The 17,273-nt window shown below is 46.7% G+C and overlaps 1 protein-coding gene across 1 annotated transcript; it reads right to left on the minus strand.

Annotated features, from left to right (window-relative positions):
* Window positions 1-729: 729 nt before the first annotated feature.
* Window positions 730-12,508, minus strand: CELA1 (chymotrypsin like elastase 1). The gene is made up of 8 exons (XM_067529490.1): window positions 12,409-12,508; window positions 11,360-11,442; window positions 9,784-9,884; window positions 7,632-7,757; window positions 6,683-6,819; window positions 5,430-5,575; window positions 4,075-4,224; window positions 730-889 (listed from the first exon to the last, which is right to left on the minus strand). Exons 1-8 carry the CDS (start codon window positions 12,449-12,451, stop codon window positions 872-874), a joined length of 804 nt encoding a protein of 267 aa, XP_067385591.1. The 5' UTR covers window positions 12,452-12,508; the 3' UTR covers window positions 730-871.
* Window positions 12,509-17,273: the final 4,765 nt, after the last annotated feature.

Raw genomic sequence — 17,273 nt, forward strand, 5'->3', positions numbered from 1 at the left:
ATAGCAGTGAGCTGCTCGAAAAGGCCTCAAGACTAGAGCTGGGCGGATAACTTGATTTTGGCGGCAGTTCCGGAAGATTGAACGAGTACATTTGGTTCAGGTCAAACTGAATCAAGCTGCATTTTTTGTGTGGAAATTTTGGTGACTGGAAAGAGTCCGTTTCAGGTCTGTTCCAGAGCAGGAATTTGAACTGGGTTTTCCTGCATCCTACGTGAGTGTCCTAACCACTGGACTACAGGTTACAGGGGGTCAAGAGGAGGAAATTACACCCGCCACCATTATTCCTCATCTTTCCCCCCATTTTGTGAATGGTCAGAACTATTCATGTCAAATTCATGGAGTACTGTTCCTGCCCATCTCCTAATAAACTGTTCCTTGAGGCTGGAGGCGCCTGGATACTTTGGCAACAGGAGCCGTAGAAGTAGCTAAGACAGGTGATTTGTCTGATTTCCATGGTGCAATAAAGTCCTCGTAAATCACTGCTGTACACAATTATCGGAAATGCTCCAATTCTAACAGCTCAAGGGAGCGAGGGCCCTTCACGAGCACATCCCTGCCACCACACAAACCAACACACTACACTCATCTTTTCCAGAAGGTTGGCGTCAGGTACAGGCGGGGGAAACGTTCTCTCATGCGCGTCCAAAGGAAGGGTCACTGGGGACTTCACATGTGGTTTCTTCAATATTGAACAGAGAAGAGAGTCATTTTAAGATAGTTTTATTGGCAATAGAGTTGCAGACACCCTGAAGATCAAATGGGATAAGAGAGAGGATGGGCAGTAGAGAAGATGAAGATGGGCAGTGTGTGAGTGTATTCCGATTCGGCAGTGAGATTCTTCTTTGACATGGCTTCCATCCATTCAGTCTGCTCAGTTGGAGTTAATTATCTGAAAGGGAGAAAAAAAAAGAAAACCCACCACATCAGGCTGTTTTCTCAAGAGTTTTCAATACAGTGGCATCACTCAACGGCATGGAAGCATGAATGAAGCTGATGCATTATTATATCTCTAAGCTGGGAAGGCTCCAGGGGGCCAACTCTAAAACTTCGGCTCCTGATAAAGGTTCCTACACAGAAATTCTTACTTGCAGAGTTGGGAAACGTCGCAGATTGTCTGAAGCAGCCTCCGTCCACCTCGCTGCCGCTGCCACTTTCCATCTCTTCTAATAGATTTCAGTGCCAGAAGCGATCATGAGATCATTCAGTCTGACCTCGTGTATAACACAAGCTATAGAATCTCACCATTACCCTGGCACTGGGCCCAACTTGTGTTTGGCTAAAGCACATCTTCCAGAAAGGCATGCAGTCTTGGTCTGAAGACGTCAAGGAATGCAGTGTCTGCCACTTCTCTTGGCAATCTTTTCCAATGGTTAATTGCCCTCACTGTTAAAAAGGTGCCTTCATCTCACCCAAGTTCTTAACTCCCTTGCAAATGCTTCTCGCTCAGCTTCCTCTATTATTATATTGTATTTTTGGTACTATACAATCCTTTAACTATCATCTATTTAATCACATAACTGTACAATTGATCCCATAAAGCTCGTGAGATACTTATGATAGACATGATCCACAACATAAATTGGAGAGGGTTCAGAGAAGTGAAACTCCAACTCTGATGGCTGGAAGTAAATCCCGTGGCTGGAGGTTGAAACTAGATAAATTTAGGCTGGAAATAAGGTGTAAATTTATGACCGTGAGGGTAATTAGCCCTTGGAACAATCTACCACAGGCCATGATGGATTCTCCATCCCTGACAATTTTTATATCACGGTTGGATGTTTTTCTAAAAGATCTGCTCTAGGAATTATTCTGGGGAAGTTCTCTGGCCTGTGTTATACAGGAGGTCAGACTAGGTGATCACAATTATCCCTCTGGCTGTGGAATCTAGGAATCAAAACCAAGTGTATTACTCTGACATTGCATGACATCAGTTCCATAGCTTTTAAGGCCAGAAGGGACCACTGTGATCATCCAGTCAGACCTCCTGTATAACCCAGGCCCGAAAGAATCTCACTCAATGATTCTTGCATCCTAGTTTAAACCACAGTTGGAACAGAGGAAAGGGAATTAAAACCAATAGTAAAAGGTTCTATAACCATATAAACAGGAAGAAAACAAAGAAAGAAGAAGTGGGACCGTTAAGCCCTGAGGATGGGGTGGAGGTTAAAGATAATCTAGGCATGGCCCAATATCTAAACAAATACTTTGCCTCCGTTTTTAATGAGGCTAATGAAGAGTTTAGGGATAGTGGCAGGGGGGCTAATGGGACTGAGGATATGGAGGTAGAAATTACCACATCCGAGGTAGAAGCCAAATTCAGACTGCTTTATGGGACTAAACTGTGGGGTCCGGATAATCTCCATCCAAGGAAATTAAAGGAACTGGCATATGAAATTGCAAGACCATTAGCAAAGATTTGAAATGAATCTGTAAACTCAGGGGCTGTACCGTATGACTGGAGAATTGCTAACGTAATTCCAATTTTTAAGAAAGGGACAAAAAGTGATCCAGGAAATTACAGGCTTGTTAGTTTGACCTCAGTAGTATGCGAGGTGTTGGAAACATTTTTGAAAGAGAAAGTAGTTAAGGATATTGAGGTTAACGGTAGTTGGGACAAAATACATCATGGTTTTACAAAAGGTAGGTCATGCCAGACCAACCTGATCTCCTTTTTTGAGAAGAACAGATTTTTGAGACAAAGGGAATGCAGTGGAGCTAATGTACCTAGATTTCAGTCAGACATTTGATACATTTCCACATAGGGAATTATTAGTTAAATCGGAAAAGATGGGAAGGAATGTGCCAGACCATGCTGGAAAAGTGATGCAGAAAGACCTTTGCTTTGTGGATTGTATTTGCTAAAAAGACTAATTATCCTGAACTTATCATTCAATGAGGGACAATCACTCATTGTTATACTTGCTTGCCACTAGCCAACCTCAGTATTTCTCTTGTATGAGTGATGTACCCGAATGTTGCAATGTTTATTTCTCAACTGTATCACTAAATGAATAACCCTTAATCTGGGATAATGCAGATTAGGTACTCTTTGTACTGTCTGACTTTCAAACCAAACCTTGTACCTTTTGGATAATCTCTGCATTATCCCCAGATGTACAGAATCTCATCCCTTCAAAAACTCTGTATTTGATCATTTTATAACATTAGCTTTAATAAAAAAAAATTTAAATCTGAAATTTGGAAGGTGGTTAAGGAACTGGTTAAAGGGGAGACTGCAACGGGTCCCACTGAACGGTGAACTGTCAGGCTGGAGGGAGGTTACTAGTGGAGCTCATCAGTGATCGGTCTTGGGACCGATCTTATTTAACCTGCTTGATGATCTGTTCCAACAGCTAATTGCCCTCCCTGTTAAAAACGTGCACTTTATTTCCATTTTGATTTGTCTAGCTTAATATTCCAGCCACTAGAGTTTGTTATGCCTTTGTCGGCTAGATTAAAGAATTCTCCAGCCTCAGATATGATCTTCCTGTGGAAATGTGTCTAGATGGTGATCAAGTCGCTTCTTAATTAACTTTCTCCCTTCATTGCTGTTTTCCATCAATGCTAATGGAGGGCACGGGGGACATCACATGGGGGGAGCTGACGAAGACATGGTTCACATCAAAATGAGATTATACTCTTATGCAGGATAATGATCAGATCTGGTACCCAATGCCCAGATAGAAACATCTGCACATAAAGTATAGCAATTAAACAGCGATGCTAATACTGCAAACTGAAGAATGCTTAATGGTAATCAATCTGACAGAGATCCCAGGAAACAATACCTGTAGGGGAAATAGCTCTTGGCAGGGTCAACCTGGGAGGAGAGATTGGTTTGGGAAAACATGGTTATATTACCTATCCACCCTCTCCCATGCTGCAGCGTGGCCAGGATTTCTAGCCACACTCTTCGGCATGACTGCAGCGGCCACCTTTAAGAGACACATGCCCTGAAGCTGGCTCAGAACAGCTGATACAATCAGAATAAAAAACAGAACAAACGCAAGAAGCCAGTGTCTGCAGCTGGGTGCTTCCTCATTGCCCTTCCCCTTCCATGCAAAGCCAACTCACGTTATTCATCCAGGAAATGTAGGCAGACACCCGGGTGAAGACCGTGGGCTTCTGGTACGTGTTACATCCCAAGCTGGAAACAAAACTGGTCACTCCATGGACATAATACCTGCCGTTCACCAGGCAGTTTAGAGGACCCCCCGAATCACCCTGCGGAGCAAAGCCAAAGGACAACAAAACTTGGCCCCTATTGCAACGAACAGCAAATGCTTTGCCCTTCCTAGTACTTTCCAAAGTGCCTGGAAGGCTCACTCGCTACCTGACAAGGGTAGGGGAGACAATCTCTGAGTGAGGTGACTGGACAGAAAAGCCAGCATTAGAATACAGGCATCCTAACCTGTGGAACTCATTGCCAGGGGATGTTGGGAAGGCCAAATCTATACTGAGGTTTATAAAAGAACTAGATAAGTTCATGGAGGATTGGTCCATCAACGGCTCTTAGCCAAGATGATCAGGGATGCAACCCCATGCTCCGGGTGTCCCTAGCCTCTGACTGCAGAAGCTGGAAGTGGGCGACGTGATGAATCACTTGATTGCCTGTTTAGTTCATTCCCTCTGAAGCACCTGGCATTGGTGACTGTTGGATGGCAGGATACTGGGCTAGATGGATCTTTGATCCGACCCAATATAGTCGTTCTTATGACTCAACTCTTCCCGCGCCATGCACTAGTTCACACAACCCCACTTCCTACAATACAGAGGAAATGAATTCACCAGACATTGACCAATCAGCACTTATATAACCCCCTGGCGAGTGTGGGGTCCCCCTCTGTGCCCAATCCACAGAGGATATGAGTCCGTTACAGCCCCAGCTCTCACACACGGGCTCTTTAGTGTATACTGTTGCAGCTCAAAAGCCACCAAAGGCGGGCTGACTTTCAAAGACAGAACGCGGAGCTGGAAGTCAGCACAGGAGAAGGGAACGGAAAAGTGAGGGGTCACTTGGCTAGTCATTTTTTTCCCCCAACCCTAACCACCTGGAAAGGTGACAGAGCCATGTGAACTTTGTGTGAGTGTAATCTCCGGCTTCGGCCCACCAACGCAAACAACATACAACAGCCCAGCGTAACCCCTCTAGAGCACCTCCCTCCAAGGAGGCGGAGCGCCCTTTTACAGGCCATTCAGCTCAGAGTGCTTTGGCAAGGAATTGACTGATATGCGACACAGAGAGGGGAAGTGGCCGGCCCAAGATCACACAGCAGGTCAGTAGCGGAACAAGGAACATAAACCAAGTTTCCTGACTCCCTGTCCACTGCCGTCAGACCACAGTTAGGAACGACACCCAAGTGTAACCTTTACTTCTAGCACCTCCCACCCTGGAATGCTCTTGCTTGGTTCGATTGCTCGGGGGTTACCTGGCACCCACTGTGCACGCCATCACCTCCAGCGCACACCATGGTGTTCTTGACCGTGGAGCCCCAGTAAGCTGAACTGGAGCAGATGCTGTAAGACACGACGGGAAGCGAAGCTTGCTGCAGGATTTGAGCCAGCTGCCCGTTACCTGCGCAAAACACATTGGAGACCTGGGGTTAATTTACAAGGAGGATGGCCTGTTTTTCCCTGATCCCTGGTGTGAAGTTCTGGGCTGCAAAATCAGACGCAACCAACTTCGGTATCTAGAATCCCTTTGTATTTTCTTATTCGCTGGCCAACTTCTTACCTAGGAGATGAGCTTTGCTGTGCTAATCCCTCACCCGTTATGGAGTTATGGCCGTAAAACCTGGCTGGGAATTTGCTTTCGATGAGCTCTAATGGTGGGGACTGGAGTCAGTCTAGACCCTTATGGACAAGTCTCAGGATCCCCAAATTATAGGCCGCGAATCTGAGCTCATTTTTATCAGCGTAAATTACGTGCAACTTCAACGGAGTCACTCCAGTGTTAAACACGATCAGAGCGACGCCAGGCAGTTCTTAAATTTGCTTTAGTCTAGTGCATTTTCTGGAAAAGCAGGAGCCTCTAGCGGCTGCACTGGGGCTGGACACAACAGCAAAGCGGAAGTGCAGGGATAACCCCACATTTCCTATGGGGTGTTGTCTGGGCACGTTTGAATCAGTGAGCAGATCGCCAAAGGGCAGCTGGCTGCAGCGCTGACATTTCTCCGTAGCGTGTCGGGACTTAGCTGGTGCAGCCGGGAACAGCGTTGTCCTGCATGTCGGGTTGTTTTGCCAAACCAGGAATGAGGAACGAAGTGAGGCCAAGTCCCTCTGGCGGGGGAGCAAGCAGGGTTTAGATCTCATACACCAAACTATAGATCGGTGTAAAATCCTGGTCCTGTAGAATGGCAAAACTCCCAACAGGGCCAGACTTTCATGCGGGTGTGGTGTAAGAAGTCGTACTTTGGCCCTTCTATAGCATTCCGCGGGAGGATCAAAGGGCTTTGCAAACCATTGCCAAAGCCACGTGCCGCAACAACAACTGAGTTATCGCCACCGTTTTATAAAAGGGGACACTGAGGCACAGAAAGGCCTGGGGTTTGTTCAAACTCTCAGGAAGCTGGGGGACAAAGCGGGGATGCGAGTCACATCCAAGCCCCACCCCCCTCCAGACCTGTGCCCGCAATCATCAGGCCACCCCATGTCCGCTCTGTTAATCGATTACGGCACTTACTTCTGGTCATGCCCCAGCCGGTGATGTAGCAAGGATTATTGTTGGGCAGAATCTCGCCCGAGCTGGGCAGAGCGCCCAGCTGCACGTAGCTGTTCAGAGACGCGCTCTGGGAGAGACGGAGCAGGGCGATGTCGTAGCTGCAGGGCAACAAAGGAAATTGTGACCCCCGGCCTCTCGCCGACATTTCGGAAAGGGGAGCAAATTGGCTGCATTTAAAGGGATCCCGCTGTAGCCCATGACGGTGCTTTTCAGTTCAATCTAGGCAAAGGAGCCGAAATCAACTGAAAGCCAATGGGAGTTAGGCGCCGAACTCTTCGCTCTTTTGTCCCTCCCAGCCCTAATGTCCCGCAAAGAATACACAGAGGACTGAATAAGGACTTCAGCACTGGGCCTTGTATTATTTGGCAGATGCTTGATAAGGTAGCAAAATACTTCATTGCCGGGCCAACCCAGGAGCACTGAGTAACCCTGGAGAGGCCAGCTCTCCAGCTGCTGGTCTGTCACAGGATGCTTATTGTTACTCATGACGGTCTGTGTGCAAAAGGTACGCAGACCCAAGGTACCCATCAGAGCGGTAAGGCTGGAGTCTGCTTTCATCATTTCCAAACCCGGTTTGTTCGGCCCCTGGATCGCCACCTCCTTGGGCCCTGGATCATCCTGCTCTGGTCTGAAACTATCGGTCATACCAGCGAAGAACACGGTTTAGTGGGACCTGCTCTAAGATACCTGTCTGGCTTCTGATTCGACCAAAGGTTTTCGAGTGCCGTCTATATTCGGTGCCCGCTCAGGGGGTTTGTAAGTCACTGAGTATCTCAGATGGAGGCAGCTCTCAGTGCAACGCGTTCTTATTTCTTTAGCGCCATGCAAGGAGCTCGGCCTTGTGACCTTATACTTGAAATCCCTTATTCAAATCATGTCCGTGACTGGTGTGATACAGGAGGTGCCTTACCCTGCAGCAACGTTGTTGCTGTTCCAATTTGGATGGATAAACTTACTCCCCACGCTCAGATACTGCTCCGTGCCATCGTTCTGATAGATGTTGTAGTCTCCGACCACCACCCGAAAAGTGAAGGATCTATGGATAAGAAGAAAAAAGCTGTGACGTGTTATAAGGTGCTAACTTGGCATCAATCCCCCTTCGCCCCCATGTCCTGACAGCATTGTGATGCCATTGCAATGTGAGCCAGTCCCCCTTTCTCTAATTCGGAGGTGAAAGGTGTTGAACATAACAACAACTAACTCATATACAGCTCTTTCTTCTCAGGAGAGCTTCATAATTTTGATGTATTTCTCCTTACAACATCTCTGGGAGGTAGGGAAGTATTACTGACCCGATTTTACAGATAGGGAACTGAGACAGAGAGGCTAAGTGACTTGACCAAGGTCTCAAGAAGTCTGTGGCAGAGCAAGAAACCAAACCCTGGTCTCCCAAGTCCTAGACTGGTGTCCTAACCACTGGTCTGTCCTTCCGCTGTGTAAGAATCACATAGGAATCGCCATACCGGATCAGATCCAGGAATTCATTGAAAACTCAGTACCTCAGGACAGAGCCGTGAATTATTAAATAGATTCATGATAAAAAGTAACAAAATCCTGTCTGAGAGTTCAAGCAATCCCGTAATGGGCAATTAGAGAAACAAACAACGGACAGGTTTCAGCCTAACCCTGGTGCTGGCTGAAATTTTCCCACTGAAACGTAATCTCTCTCATAGAATCATAGAAATGTCAGGCTTGAGAGGTCATCTAGTCTACCTCCTTGCTGAAGCAGGATTAAGTATACCCCTAGACTATCCCTGAGGAGTGTCTCACCTGCTCTTAAAAAACTCCAATGACAGGGATTCCCTAGCTCATCCGTTCCAGTGCGTCACTTGTCTTAGAGTCAGAAAGTTTTTCCTAATGTCCATTTTGAGGGAAGGTGGTTTTTGGTTTTTTTTTTTTTTTTTTTTTTTGGCCTAAAACTAAAATCTGAGGTGGGAAAAATATTTTCCATTAAATTTTCCAGCTTCTCCAGCTTCCTTTGCGAACCCCTTTGGAAATCTTAGCCAGTCTGTGGACCCAAGGTTGAAAACCACCGTGTTAAAATGCTAACGCTACATTGTTGGTAGTTTCAGATGCTACTTGGGCTTGCTCATAACAATGGCCATACTGGGTCAGACCCATGGTCCATCTAGCCCAGTGTCCTGTCTTCCGACAGTGGCCAGTGCCAGGTGCTTTAGAGGGAATGAACAGAACAGGAACTCATCAAGTGATCCATCCTGTCGCCCATTCCCAGCTGCTGGCAAACAGCCACCCCTGCCTGTCCTGGCTCATAGTCACTGACGGACCTGTCCTCCATGAACGTATTGAGTTCTTTTTGAACCCGGTTATAGTCTTGGCCTTCAGAAGTAAGCCTCAGAGTAAGCGGAATGGACAGAGTTACGCCAAGGAGAGTACAGGACTCCCGTTGGTTTTGCTGTATACAGACTAACACGGCTACCCCTCTGGAACCTTTCACCCAGGGGAGTGCGGATGTAACCCGCCGGTGAGCGTTTGCCGCAAGCAGAGACAGGCAGCTGGCTAGTGCTAGAGGAAGCTCAGCCTCCACACTTCCCTCCACCCCGCTGCCCAATTGGCAGGAGCAGCTGTGGCGGGCTGAGCATGGGGCGAGCTCACCCTTCCCCCCCCAAATATTTTCCCCAGCCTCCAATGGTTACGGGTTGCCCCTGCTGCCCTGATCCTCAGAGGATAGGAATTGTTACAGCCCACAGAGCCTGGTGTCTTTATCTCAAGCTGTAGCAGCTCATGGCGGTAAAGCTCATGCTTCCAGGCCTGGAGGAGTCTGGTTCAATTCCTGGCGTGTTGGTGCACATGAGGGTGCACAAAGGGGAGCCAAGAAAGCAGCTGGCATCCAACAGATATCCCACTCAAGGATTAAGAGAAGGGGAGCACAACTCAGCCTCTGCTAACAGCAGACATCCTCTCTTTGCCTTGGTTTCAGAGAGCAGCTCGCCTGATGCTCTGACAACGCCCACTCCTGTTTCAATCCGCTTTAGATCCTGTCCTGCACCTGAATTAAAGGATCCTGAATGTGCAGATGAACCAGCCACCGTGGTCTCCGTTACCTGTCCACACAATGGGCAGCAGTCATCACCCAGTTCTGCCTCACCAGCGTCCCACCGCACGTGTGATACCATTGTCCACCAGAGCTATACTGGAGGGAAATCTAGATGTGGGGTGGTGAAAGGGATAGAGAAGAAGACAGTAAATATCATAATGCCACTATATAAATCCACACCTTGAATACCGCGTGCAAGTCTGGTCACCCCATCTCAAAAGATAGATAGATTTAGAAATGGAAAAGGTACAGAGAAGGGTAACAAAAACAATTAGGGGTACGGAACAGCTTTTACATGAAGAGAGAATAAAAAGACTGGTTCTGTTCATCTTGGACAAGAGACGAGTAAAGGGGGAGATGATAGAGGTCTATAAAATCATGCCGTGTGGAGAAAGAAAGTGTTATTTACCCCTTCACATAACACAAGGACTTGGGGTCACCCAATGAAATTAATAGGCTGCAGGTTTACAAACAAACAAAAGGAAGTGCTTCTTCACACAACACAGTCAACCTATGGAACTCATTGCCAGAGGATATTATGAAGGCCAAAACTATAACTGGATTCAAAAAAGAATTAGATGAGTTCAAAGAGGAGTGATCCATTCATGGCAATTAGCCAGGATGGTCAGGGATACAGCCCCATGTTCGTGGGTGCCCCTCCGTCTTTCACTACCAGCTGCTGGGACTGGATGATGGATCACTCAATATTTGCCCTGTTCTGAAGCATCTGGCATTGGCCTCTGTCGGAAGACAGGATACTGGGCCCGATGGACCATTGGTCTGACCCAGTACGGCTGTTGTTATGGGTGGGGAGAGGAGAGCTGCATTTGGAAATATCTCACAAAGGAAGCAACAGCTCTCACCAGCCCAAAGCTAACATGTATCAGGTGCATGAAGAAACAGCCTTGCTTCTACATGCACCAGGCACATCACATTGCTGCATCCATGGTCTATGCAGGGCATGCCTTACGGACAGCGGGGCTGTAGAAGCTGTCTGACTGGGCCTCCAGACACAGTACCTTGTGCAAACCCCCTCCCACTCAACCCAAAGAAGAAGCTAAGGACTGACTGGTCAGGGCTGGGGTCTGCATGGAAGCATTCTTCACGAAACTGAACTGGCAACGTGACCTTGTGCCACCACAGGAACAGCAAAGAAGAGATGCCCACTTCAGATCCCCATCATCCCAGACATGCCCACCCTTCCCCACAGGCTCAGGTGAGAGATGGGTACAGGCCTTGATGTTCAGCTCCGCCTCTGGATTTCCCCCGATTTCTAGTTTGGGTCAATCCTTCCTCTTTGTTCTAGGTGAAATACTTCTCTTACAGGCTGCTTTGGTGTGGACATGCATGTTATACAACACAGCCTGGGTTTAGTACTGGCAAAGGCAAATCCCATGGGGCTGCCCCGTGCGGGAAAACACAAATCTTTGGTTTTCAGTAGCCATTCAGCTACTATTTCCCCTTGGGAGTGGCTCATCTGCACTCTCAGGCATTCGGTACGCCATCCCATCTCTGCATACACTCCTCACTTGTTACTGGGAGGAAAGTTAGCTGGAGAAGGGCTTTAGAAGTAGACATTGTACCTGCGATGGCCAGGCGCCGTGCTGCGCATTCGTTCCCCCAACAACACGCCCATTATCTTCCAACGACTCTTCCAAGCAGTGTCCTTCAGGAGTAAAGCAGGAACAACATCTGGAATAGCTTCTGTGTATTGCAGAAGGAACCCACAATCCCATTGTGTCTCTGCTGTTTCCGCCACAGGACACAAGTCTAGACTTGTTTTTACCCCCCTTCATGCAGAGAACATTTCCCTGGCTCCAGCTCCTCAGAGACAGAGTTTGAGAAGGGAAGTGAAGCAGGTGTCCCAGGGACAGATTTTTGAGCTTTACTTAGCACCCACAATCGGGGCCAGTTTTCCAGGAGAAGTGGATACAGGGTGTGTGGACCTTTTCAAAGTCTGAAGTGCCCCAATGGGGAAATGATTAACTCCCATAGGCAAATGGATGCATCGTCTCTTCTAAAAGGCTGGAGGTTTTTCCTCATGTGGATGACTGCCCAGGGCAGAGTGTGGTAATACCATTTAATTGAAGATTTGCAGTCCTAGCTTAGACTTCAGTGGATTTGCACCTGCTTACACCCATTCTGGATGCGCCCCTCCAGCTAGCTCTTTGGTGTGGGGACTGTCAATCATGTTTAAGGATATGAGTTGGTCACCGATTCTTTGACTTTCTGGGACCTCCCTGACTTCTGGGGCAGCGCTGGAACAGCTGATCAGCTGGGGCCGGCACCGAGCTGGAACAGCTGATGGGCCTGGGCTGGGGCCTCTGCCAAACAGCTGATCAGCTGGGGCCCCGGCAGCTCTATTTTCCCCAGGGTATTTTTAGTAAAAGTAAGGGACAATCGGCAGCTTCCATGAATTTTTGTATAGTGCCCGCAACCTGTCCCTGACTTTTACTAGACATACCCGTGACAGAATCTTAACCTGAGTCACATTCCGTGTTTGTACAGTGCTCAGGACAGGTTCCTAGCCTGGTTGAGACCTCGAGGTGCTACTGCAACATACGTGTTAACCAATAATAGTTTCTTAGCACCGGAATGCAAGACATCACCACCTCAAAGCCCCCCTACTTACCGCAGAGAACAAAGGCAGCTAGGAGGAGCAGCTTCAGCATCATGAGCAAATGATAGGTACCACCTCAGCCACTTCACCTTCTACGTGCTTATGGATCTTGTCTCTTGTACCAGGGCTGGTGTTAAATAGACACACCTGTGTGTGTGTGTGTGTGTGTTTGGGAGGGTTGGGGGTGGGAAGAAATACAGGTGATTCGGAACTACAAATGGAAAATAGTCTTGGCTCCTTTTCTAACAAAACTCATATTTCATTCTTGAGTCCAGCGAAGGTCAAGGCTGGAACCTGGCATTGAGGGCGTCAGATAGCAGGAAACTTTCTGTAGAGTTAAAAAGTTGTTTTACAAATATAGAACATGCTCTGAGAAATTGGAAGTGCAGAATCAAGTGAATTGGGGGTGAGTGTGCCTGAACATCAAACTTGGGATCTCTTTTTCCACACTGCCACCTCCTCTTAAACCTCAGCTGGAGTTGTGGACTAGGGCCAGCCAGAAACAAGAATTCCATTTCGCAAAAAAATAAAATAAAATGGAGGTTTTGGAATTTGTTTTTGCTCTGCATCGGAATAAAAGAAAAGACCCTTTGAAATTTTTCATGGAAAAACAACATGAAGGCCCTCTCTTTGACTAGCTAATAGCCCAGTGGTCAGGACACTCACCTGGGAGGTGGGAAACCCAGCCTCAAGTCCTCGCTTTGCTTGAGTTGGAGATTTTCAAATGATTAAAGGGAGTTTAGTGCCATGAACCTATTGAAATCCAGTAGGAGATGGATATTTTTCTCCCTTAAGGTATTTTGAAAAGATCCGAGGGGTAAACCTATGGGGTGCCATCTTCAGGGCTAAGGGAACCAAAGAGACAAACAAATGATCAAACAAAAGGTCAACCGAGGAAGTCTACAAGGGGCAATTTAGGAATTCTTTTCCCTTATCCTGTTATTCCACATACCCCAACGCAGAGTACACATGACTAACAAGGTTCACCACATGTATTCTGTACCTTGCTCTACTGTACCAGATCGTCACATATCCTTCATTAGAATCCAGTTTCCCTTTAATATCAGTTCTTCACTTAAAGCTGTCAGAGCACATCCTCACAAATCAAGCGCTCTCTGACCACTTACAATATGGTTAATGTTTGCGGTGTGGGTTGGACGTACGTGTAGTGACATCAGTTCTTGGGGATGGATCACCTGATTACCTGTTCTTTTCATTCCCTTTGAAGCACCTGGCATTGGCCACTGTCGGAAGATAGGAGACTGGGCTAGATGGACCATTGGTCTGACCCAGTATGGCTGTTCTTATGTCACGTAACTGAGCCAGCACCTTTCTCATGGTCAAGGCTTTGGCCCAGTTACATAAACCCCGTCTAAGATGCTGTCTATATTACACATTATAATTGTGTTATGACTGGTCTCATGGAAGTTGTTTTTGTAGTACACTGGGCCTCAGAGCCTTGTTTAGCTCTGTTATGTGACACAAATATATCTTGACCGGTTAACCAGTTTACATGTTTCCTATTGATATGACCACCGTGCTGTTTTGCAGCTCTGTTTATCTATATTCTCAAAACTTCCAGCTTCCTTTGTGTTTGGGGAGCTGTTGTGATAAACACACGCAGGCTTGTGGCCATTGGAAAGCAGCTGTAATTGGGTCACAAAGTGTGCTGTCGGGAACACGTTCTGATGGAGCCTTTTGGCTAGCGTACATTACATGCATCCCCCTCTGTCACAGCCCCAGCTTTACAGGATGGCCCTTTCGCACAAAACTACAGAGGCTCATGCTTACAGCTCTTGAGATCCCCGATATCAGCCTCCCCACTTAGACACCTTTCTAAAGGCACCCAAATTCATGTTAGGTGCCCCCCAGAACAGAAGAGGTCGATCCTGCTTGTTACTAGAGAATGAGGGAAGAGAATTTAGATACAAAATGTTTCTTCAGTGCAACTGCCATTGGATTTGGTTCTGGGCAGTGGTTGGAACAGACTTTCTAAACGGATGGTTTCCTGCCGGGGCTGATGGCATATCGCGCAGTACGTGTCTCAGGCACATAACTCATGAGCGTCCACCAGTGTCTGTCTTAGGCACTGCCATACATAATCATTAATACCTAGTTCTCCTCATCAGTAGATCTCAAAGTGCTTTACAAAGCAGGTCAGTATCATTATCCCCATTTACAGATGGGAAAACTGAGGTACAGAGAGGTGGAGAACTTGCCAAAGGTCGCCCAGCAGGCCAGTCGCAGAACCAGGAACACGACCCAGGGCTCCTGAGTCTCAGTCAAGCGTTTTAGCCACTTACAGCAAACTGCCACTTTATGCGCATCACCATAGGACCCTTTCCCCTTCTAAGGCCTTGCCTACACTCAAAAGCCATACACTGCTTTAACTATAGCAATACAATTAAGCAGTACCAACCCACCCGTGTGGACACAGTTATACCAGTTTAAGAGATGCCTTAAACTCATAACTTATTCCCATGCAGGAAGGGGAATAAGCTCTACCGATATAAGGCACATTCATAGCGGTACAACTGCATCCACACTAGATATTTGTTACTAAACAGTTACATCGGTACAAAATCTGTGTGTAGAATAGGCATTTGTTTCGTTAGGTCCAATTTACGAAAGCCCCATTTTCTCTAAGCTTATTTACTACATACAACATGACAGCAATAAGAATCTATCAAGTTCCTCCTACCTATTAAATATCTGGGGCCTTGTGAGCAGTGTTAACGCATTTAAGAACTATGGAGATGCGTGTTAGTGACACGGTAGTTCAGGCTGGGCCCTGGTTTCTCCCATTTGACATGCCATTAACAAGAGCTGAAAAACAAACCATGTTTTCAACTAATCAGTATTTGTTCTGGAGTAAGAACAGGATCCCTGGTCCAAAGCACAGATTAGCCCGCAGAATGATCGCTTTAAAAACTAGTTTGAGATACAGACATTCCAAATCAGCGGCTGCACAAAAATAGCAACAGGCCCTTGGGTAAAATCCCAACATCTTTAGCACCTGTTGTATTTCTGGGTTTTTTAATCTTTTCTGAAGTATCACACGCCAGGAAATGTAGCCATGAAGTAAATTAAGATAAAGGGGGTAAGGAACTTACTGCAGAAGTGCAAGAAACCTGTAGGCTTAGACCTGTAAGAATAGCTAAAGCAGTGAGCATAAGTACAAGGCCCTACAGCCTGAGTAGGAGTAGTTGCTTAATAAGTTAGCATATGTAAGTCAACAAATAGTCACCGTAAGTCACAAGATGGCACCTGGTTTTATTTGCTGCTTTGTAATAATCACAAAGTGTTGAAAACTGCTGACAGATAAGGACACCCCAACATTCTGAGGGTGAGGAAGTTAAGATATGGTAAAGGAGGGAAGAGCTATTCAGACATATGCATGAAGGACATTAAACCTATAAAACATTTGTTCTTAGGTAAAGCCCCGTCGGGAGTTCTTCGTTGGCATACCACGGTCAGACTAGGATCTATCTCAACCTTTAGAGCTCTCTGCAGCACAGAGTGACTATGTACAGGTAATGGTGCGGGTCGGCCTGACAGTGTTATATTATCTCACTTTACTTGTTTGGATTGTTTTACTGATTGGACTAATCACGGTCATCATAAAACTTTTACAGTTGCAGAAGGTCTTTCCCGAGTGTGAATGTGGTTGTCACTGTGGTGCTCCCCCCACAGCTCCCACAGCTGCAACTGGGATAAATACCAGGCCTGATCTCGGGATAAGAACCTACCAGATTACAGAGTGCTCATCGGGGAAATCAGTAATATACTCAATGGATCAGGCAACAGAAAACTGTCTAGATATAAACTTATTAGTTATTGCATAAACACACCACACACGATAGGCAGCACTCTTCAGAAGAAATGGGCTGTGACAATCATCTGTCTTTCTTCAGAGTAATTCAGCAGAATCTGAAACTGATGAGACAAACTCAAGATGGTTGATATTGAACAACAGTCTAACTCTGTGACGCCAATCAAGTAGCATTTCCAGCACCACTTAACTGCATTGTTAGGGGGGTGATTTTAAACAGAGGAAGGGACTTTATGAATAGGGATGAGGCAGGATAAGCTAAGCCAGTGCATGTCTGGGGTGTGTCATTGGTAACAAGGATGTTCCAGGGAGGGGGAAGAGAAGGTGATAGGACTGCAATACCTGAAAATAGCGCGCTGCTTGTGCAAATTGTCTCAGTTGTGCAACTTTTCTCTTGCACTGAAGCGGAGTCAAACTCATGTGACCCATGGATGCCTCCTTTACCAACTCCAAGTCGGAATCAAATAGCTCAAGGCAAGTATAATTATGCTTTACATCTTCCACTGCTGGCTATCAAAGCTTTCGACTAACATTAGTCAACCCGTAGAACTCCATTAGTTTTTTTTTTAAGCCCTGTTCGACAGAGAGGGAATCGGAACCACAGAGCAGCGAAGTGAGTTGCCCAAGGTCACAAAGCTGGTCAGTGGCAGAGTCACGAACAGAACCTAAATCTCTCGACTCTCCGTCACCTGCAATAGCGTAAAGCTAACTTCCCATCTGTACAATGGGGATAACAGCACTGTCCTGCCCCACAGGTATTGGAAAGATAAATACACTTACAAATTTGGAGGTGCTCAAGTATGCTGGTAATGGAGGCCATGTAAGCATCTAAGAGAGAGATCCGTCAAATAAGACTGCTTGCCACTCAAACAGGACAAGGGCCTGGGACTTGTGACCCCCACCAAAGATCCTTGGGACAAAGGGAAACCGACTGGGTGCTGACTCCCCACGGAAAAACATCCATGATATAAAGAGGACCCAACAGAGGACAGCTGAGCAGCTGTGTTAGAGTGAGCCTCCCACGCTATTTTTCTACACGCTTTAG

This window comes from Emydura macquarii, unplaced genomic scaffold (assembly GCF_026122565.2).
Source record: "Emydura macquarii macquarii isolate MOO-44397 ecotype Brisbane River unplaced genomic scaffold, CSIRO-AGI_Emac_v2 contig_2994, whole genome shotgun sequence".
In the NCBI taxonomy this organism is placed as follows: domain Eukaryota; kingdom Metazoa; phylum Chordata; order Testudines; family Chelidae; genus Emydura; species Emydura macquarii.

Bases quoted from the DNA above. Each gene is read 5' to 3' on its own strand.
- CELA1 (XM_067529490.1), bottom strand. From the start codon at position 12,451: ATGATGCTGAAGCTGCTCCTCCTAGCTGCCTTTGTTCTCTGCG. The intron at 7,758-9,783 runs GTAACGGAGACC...TCTTATCCATAG, and splicing joins GCTGCCCATTGTGTGGACAG to ATCCTTCACTTTTCGGGTGG. The intron at 4,225-5,429 runs GTAACCCCCGAG...TTTGCTCCGCAG, and splicing joins GCGTGCACAGTGGGTGCCAG to GGTGATTCGGGGGGTCCTCT.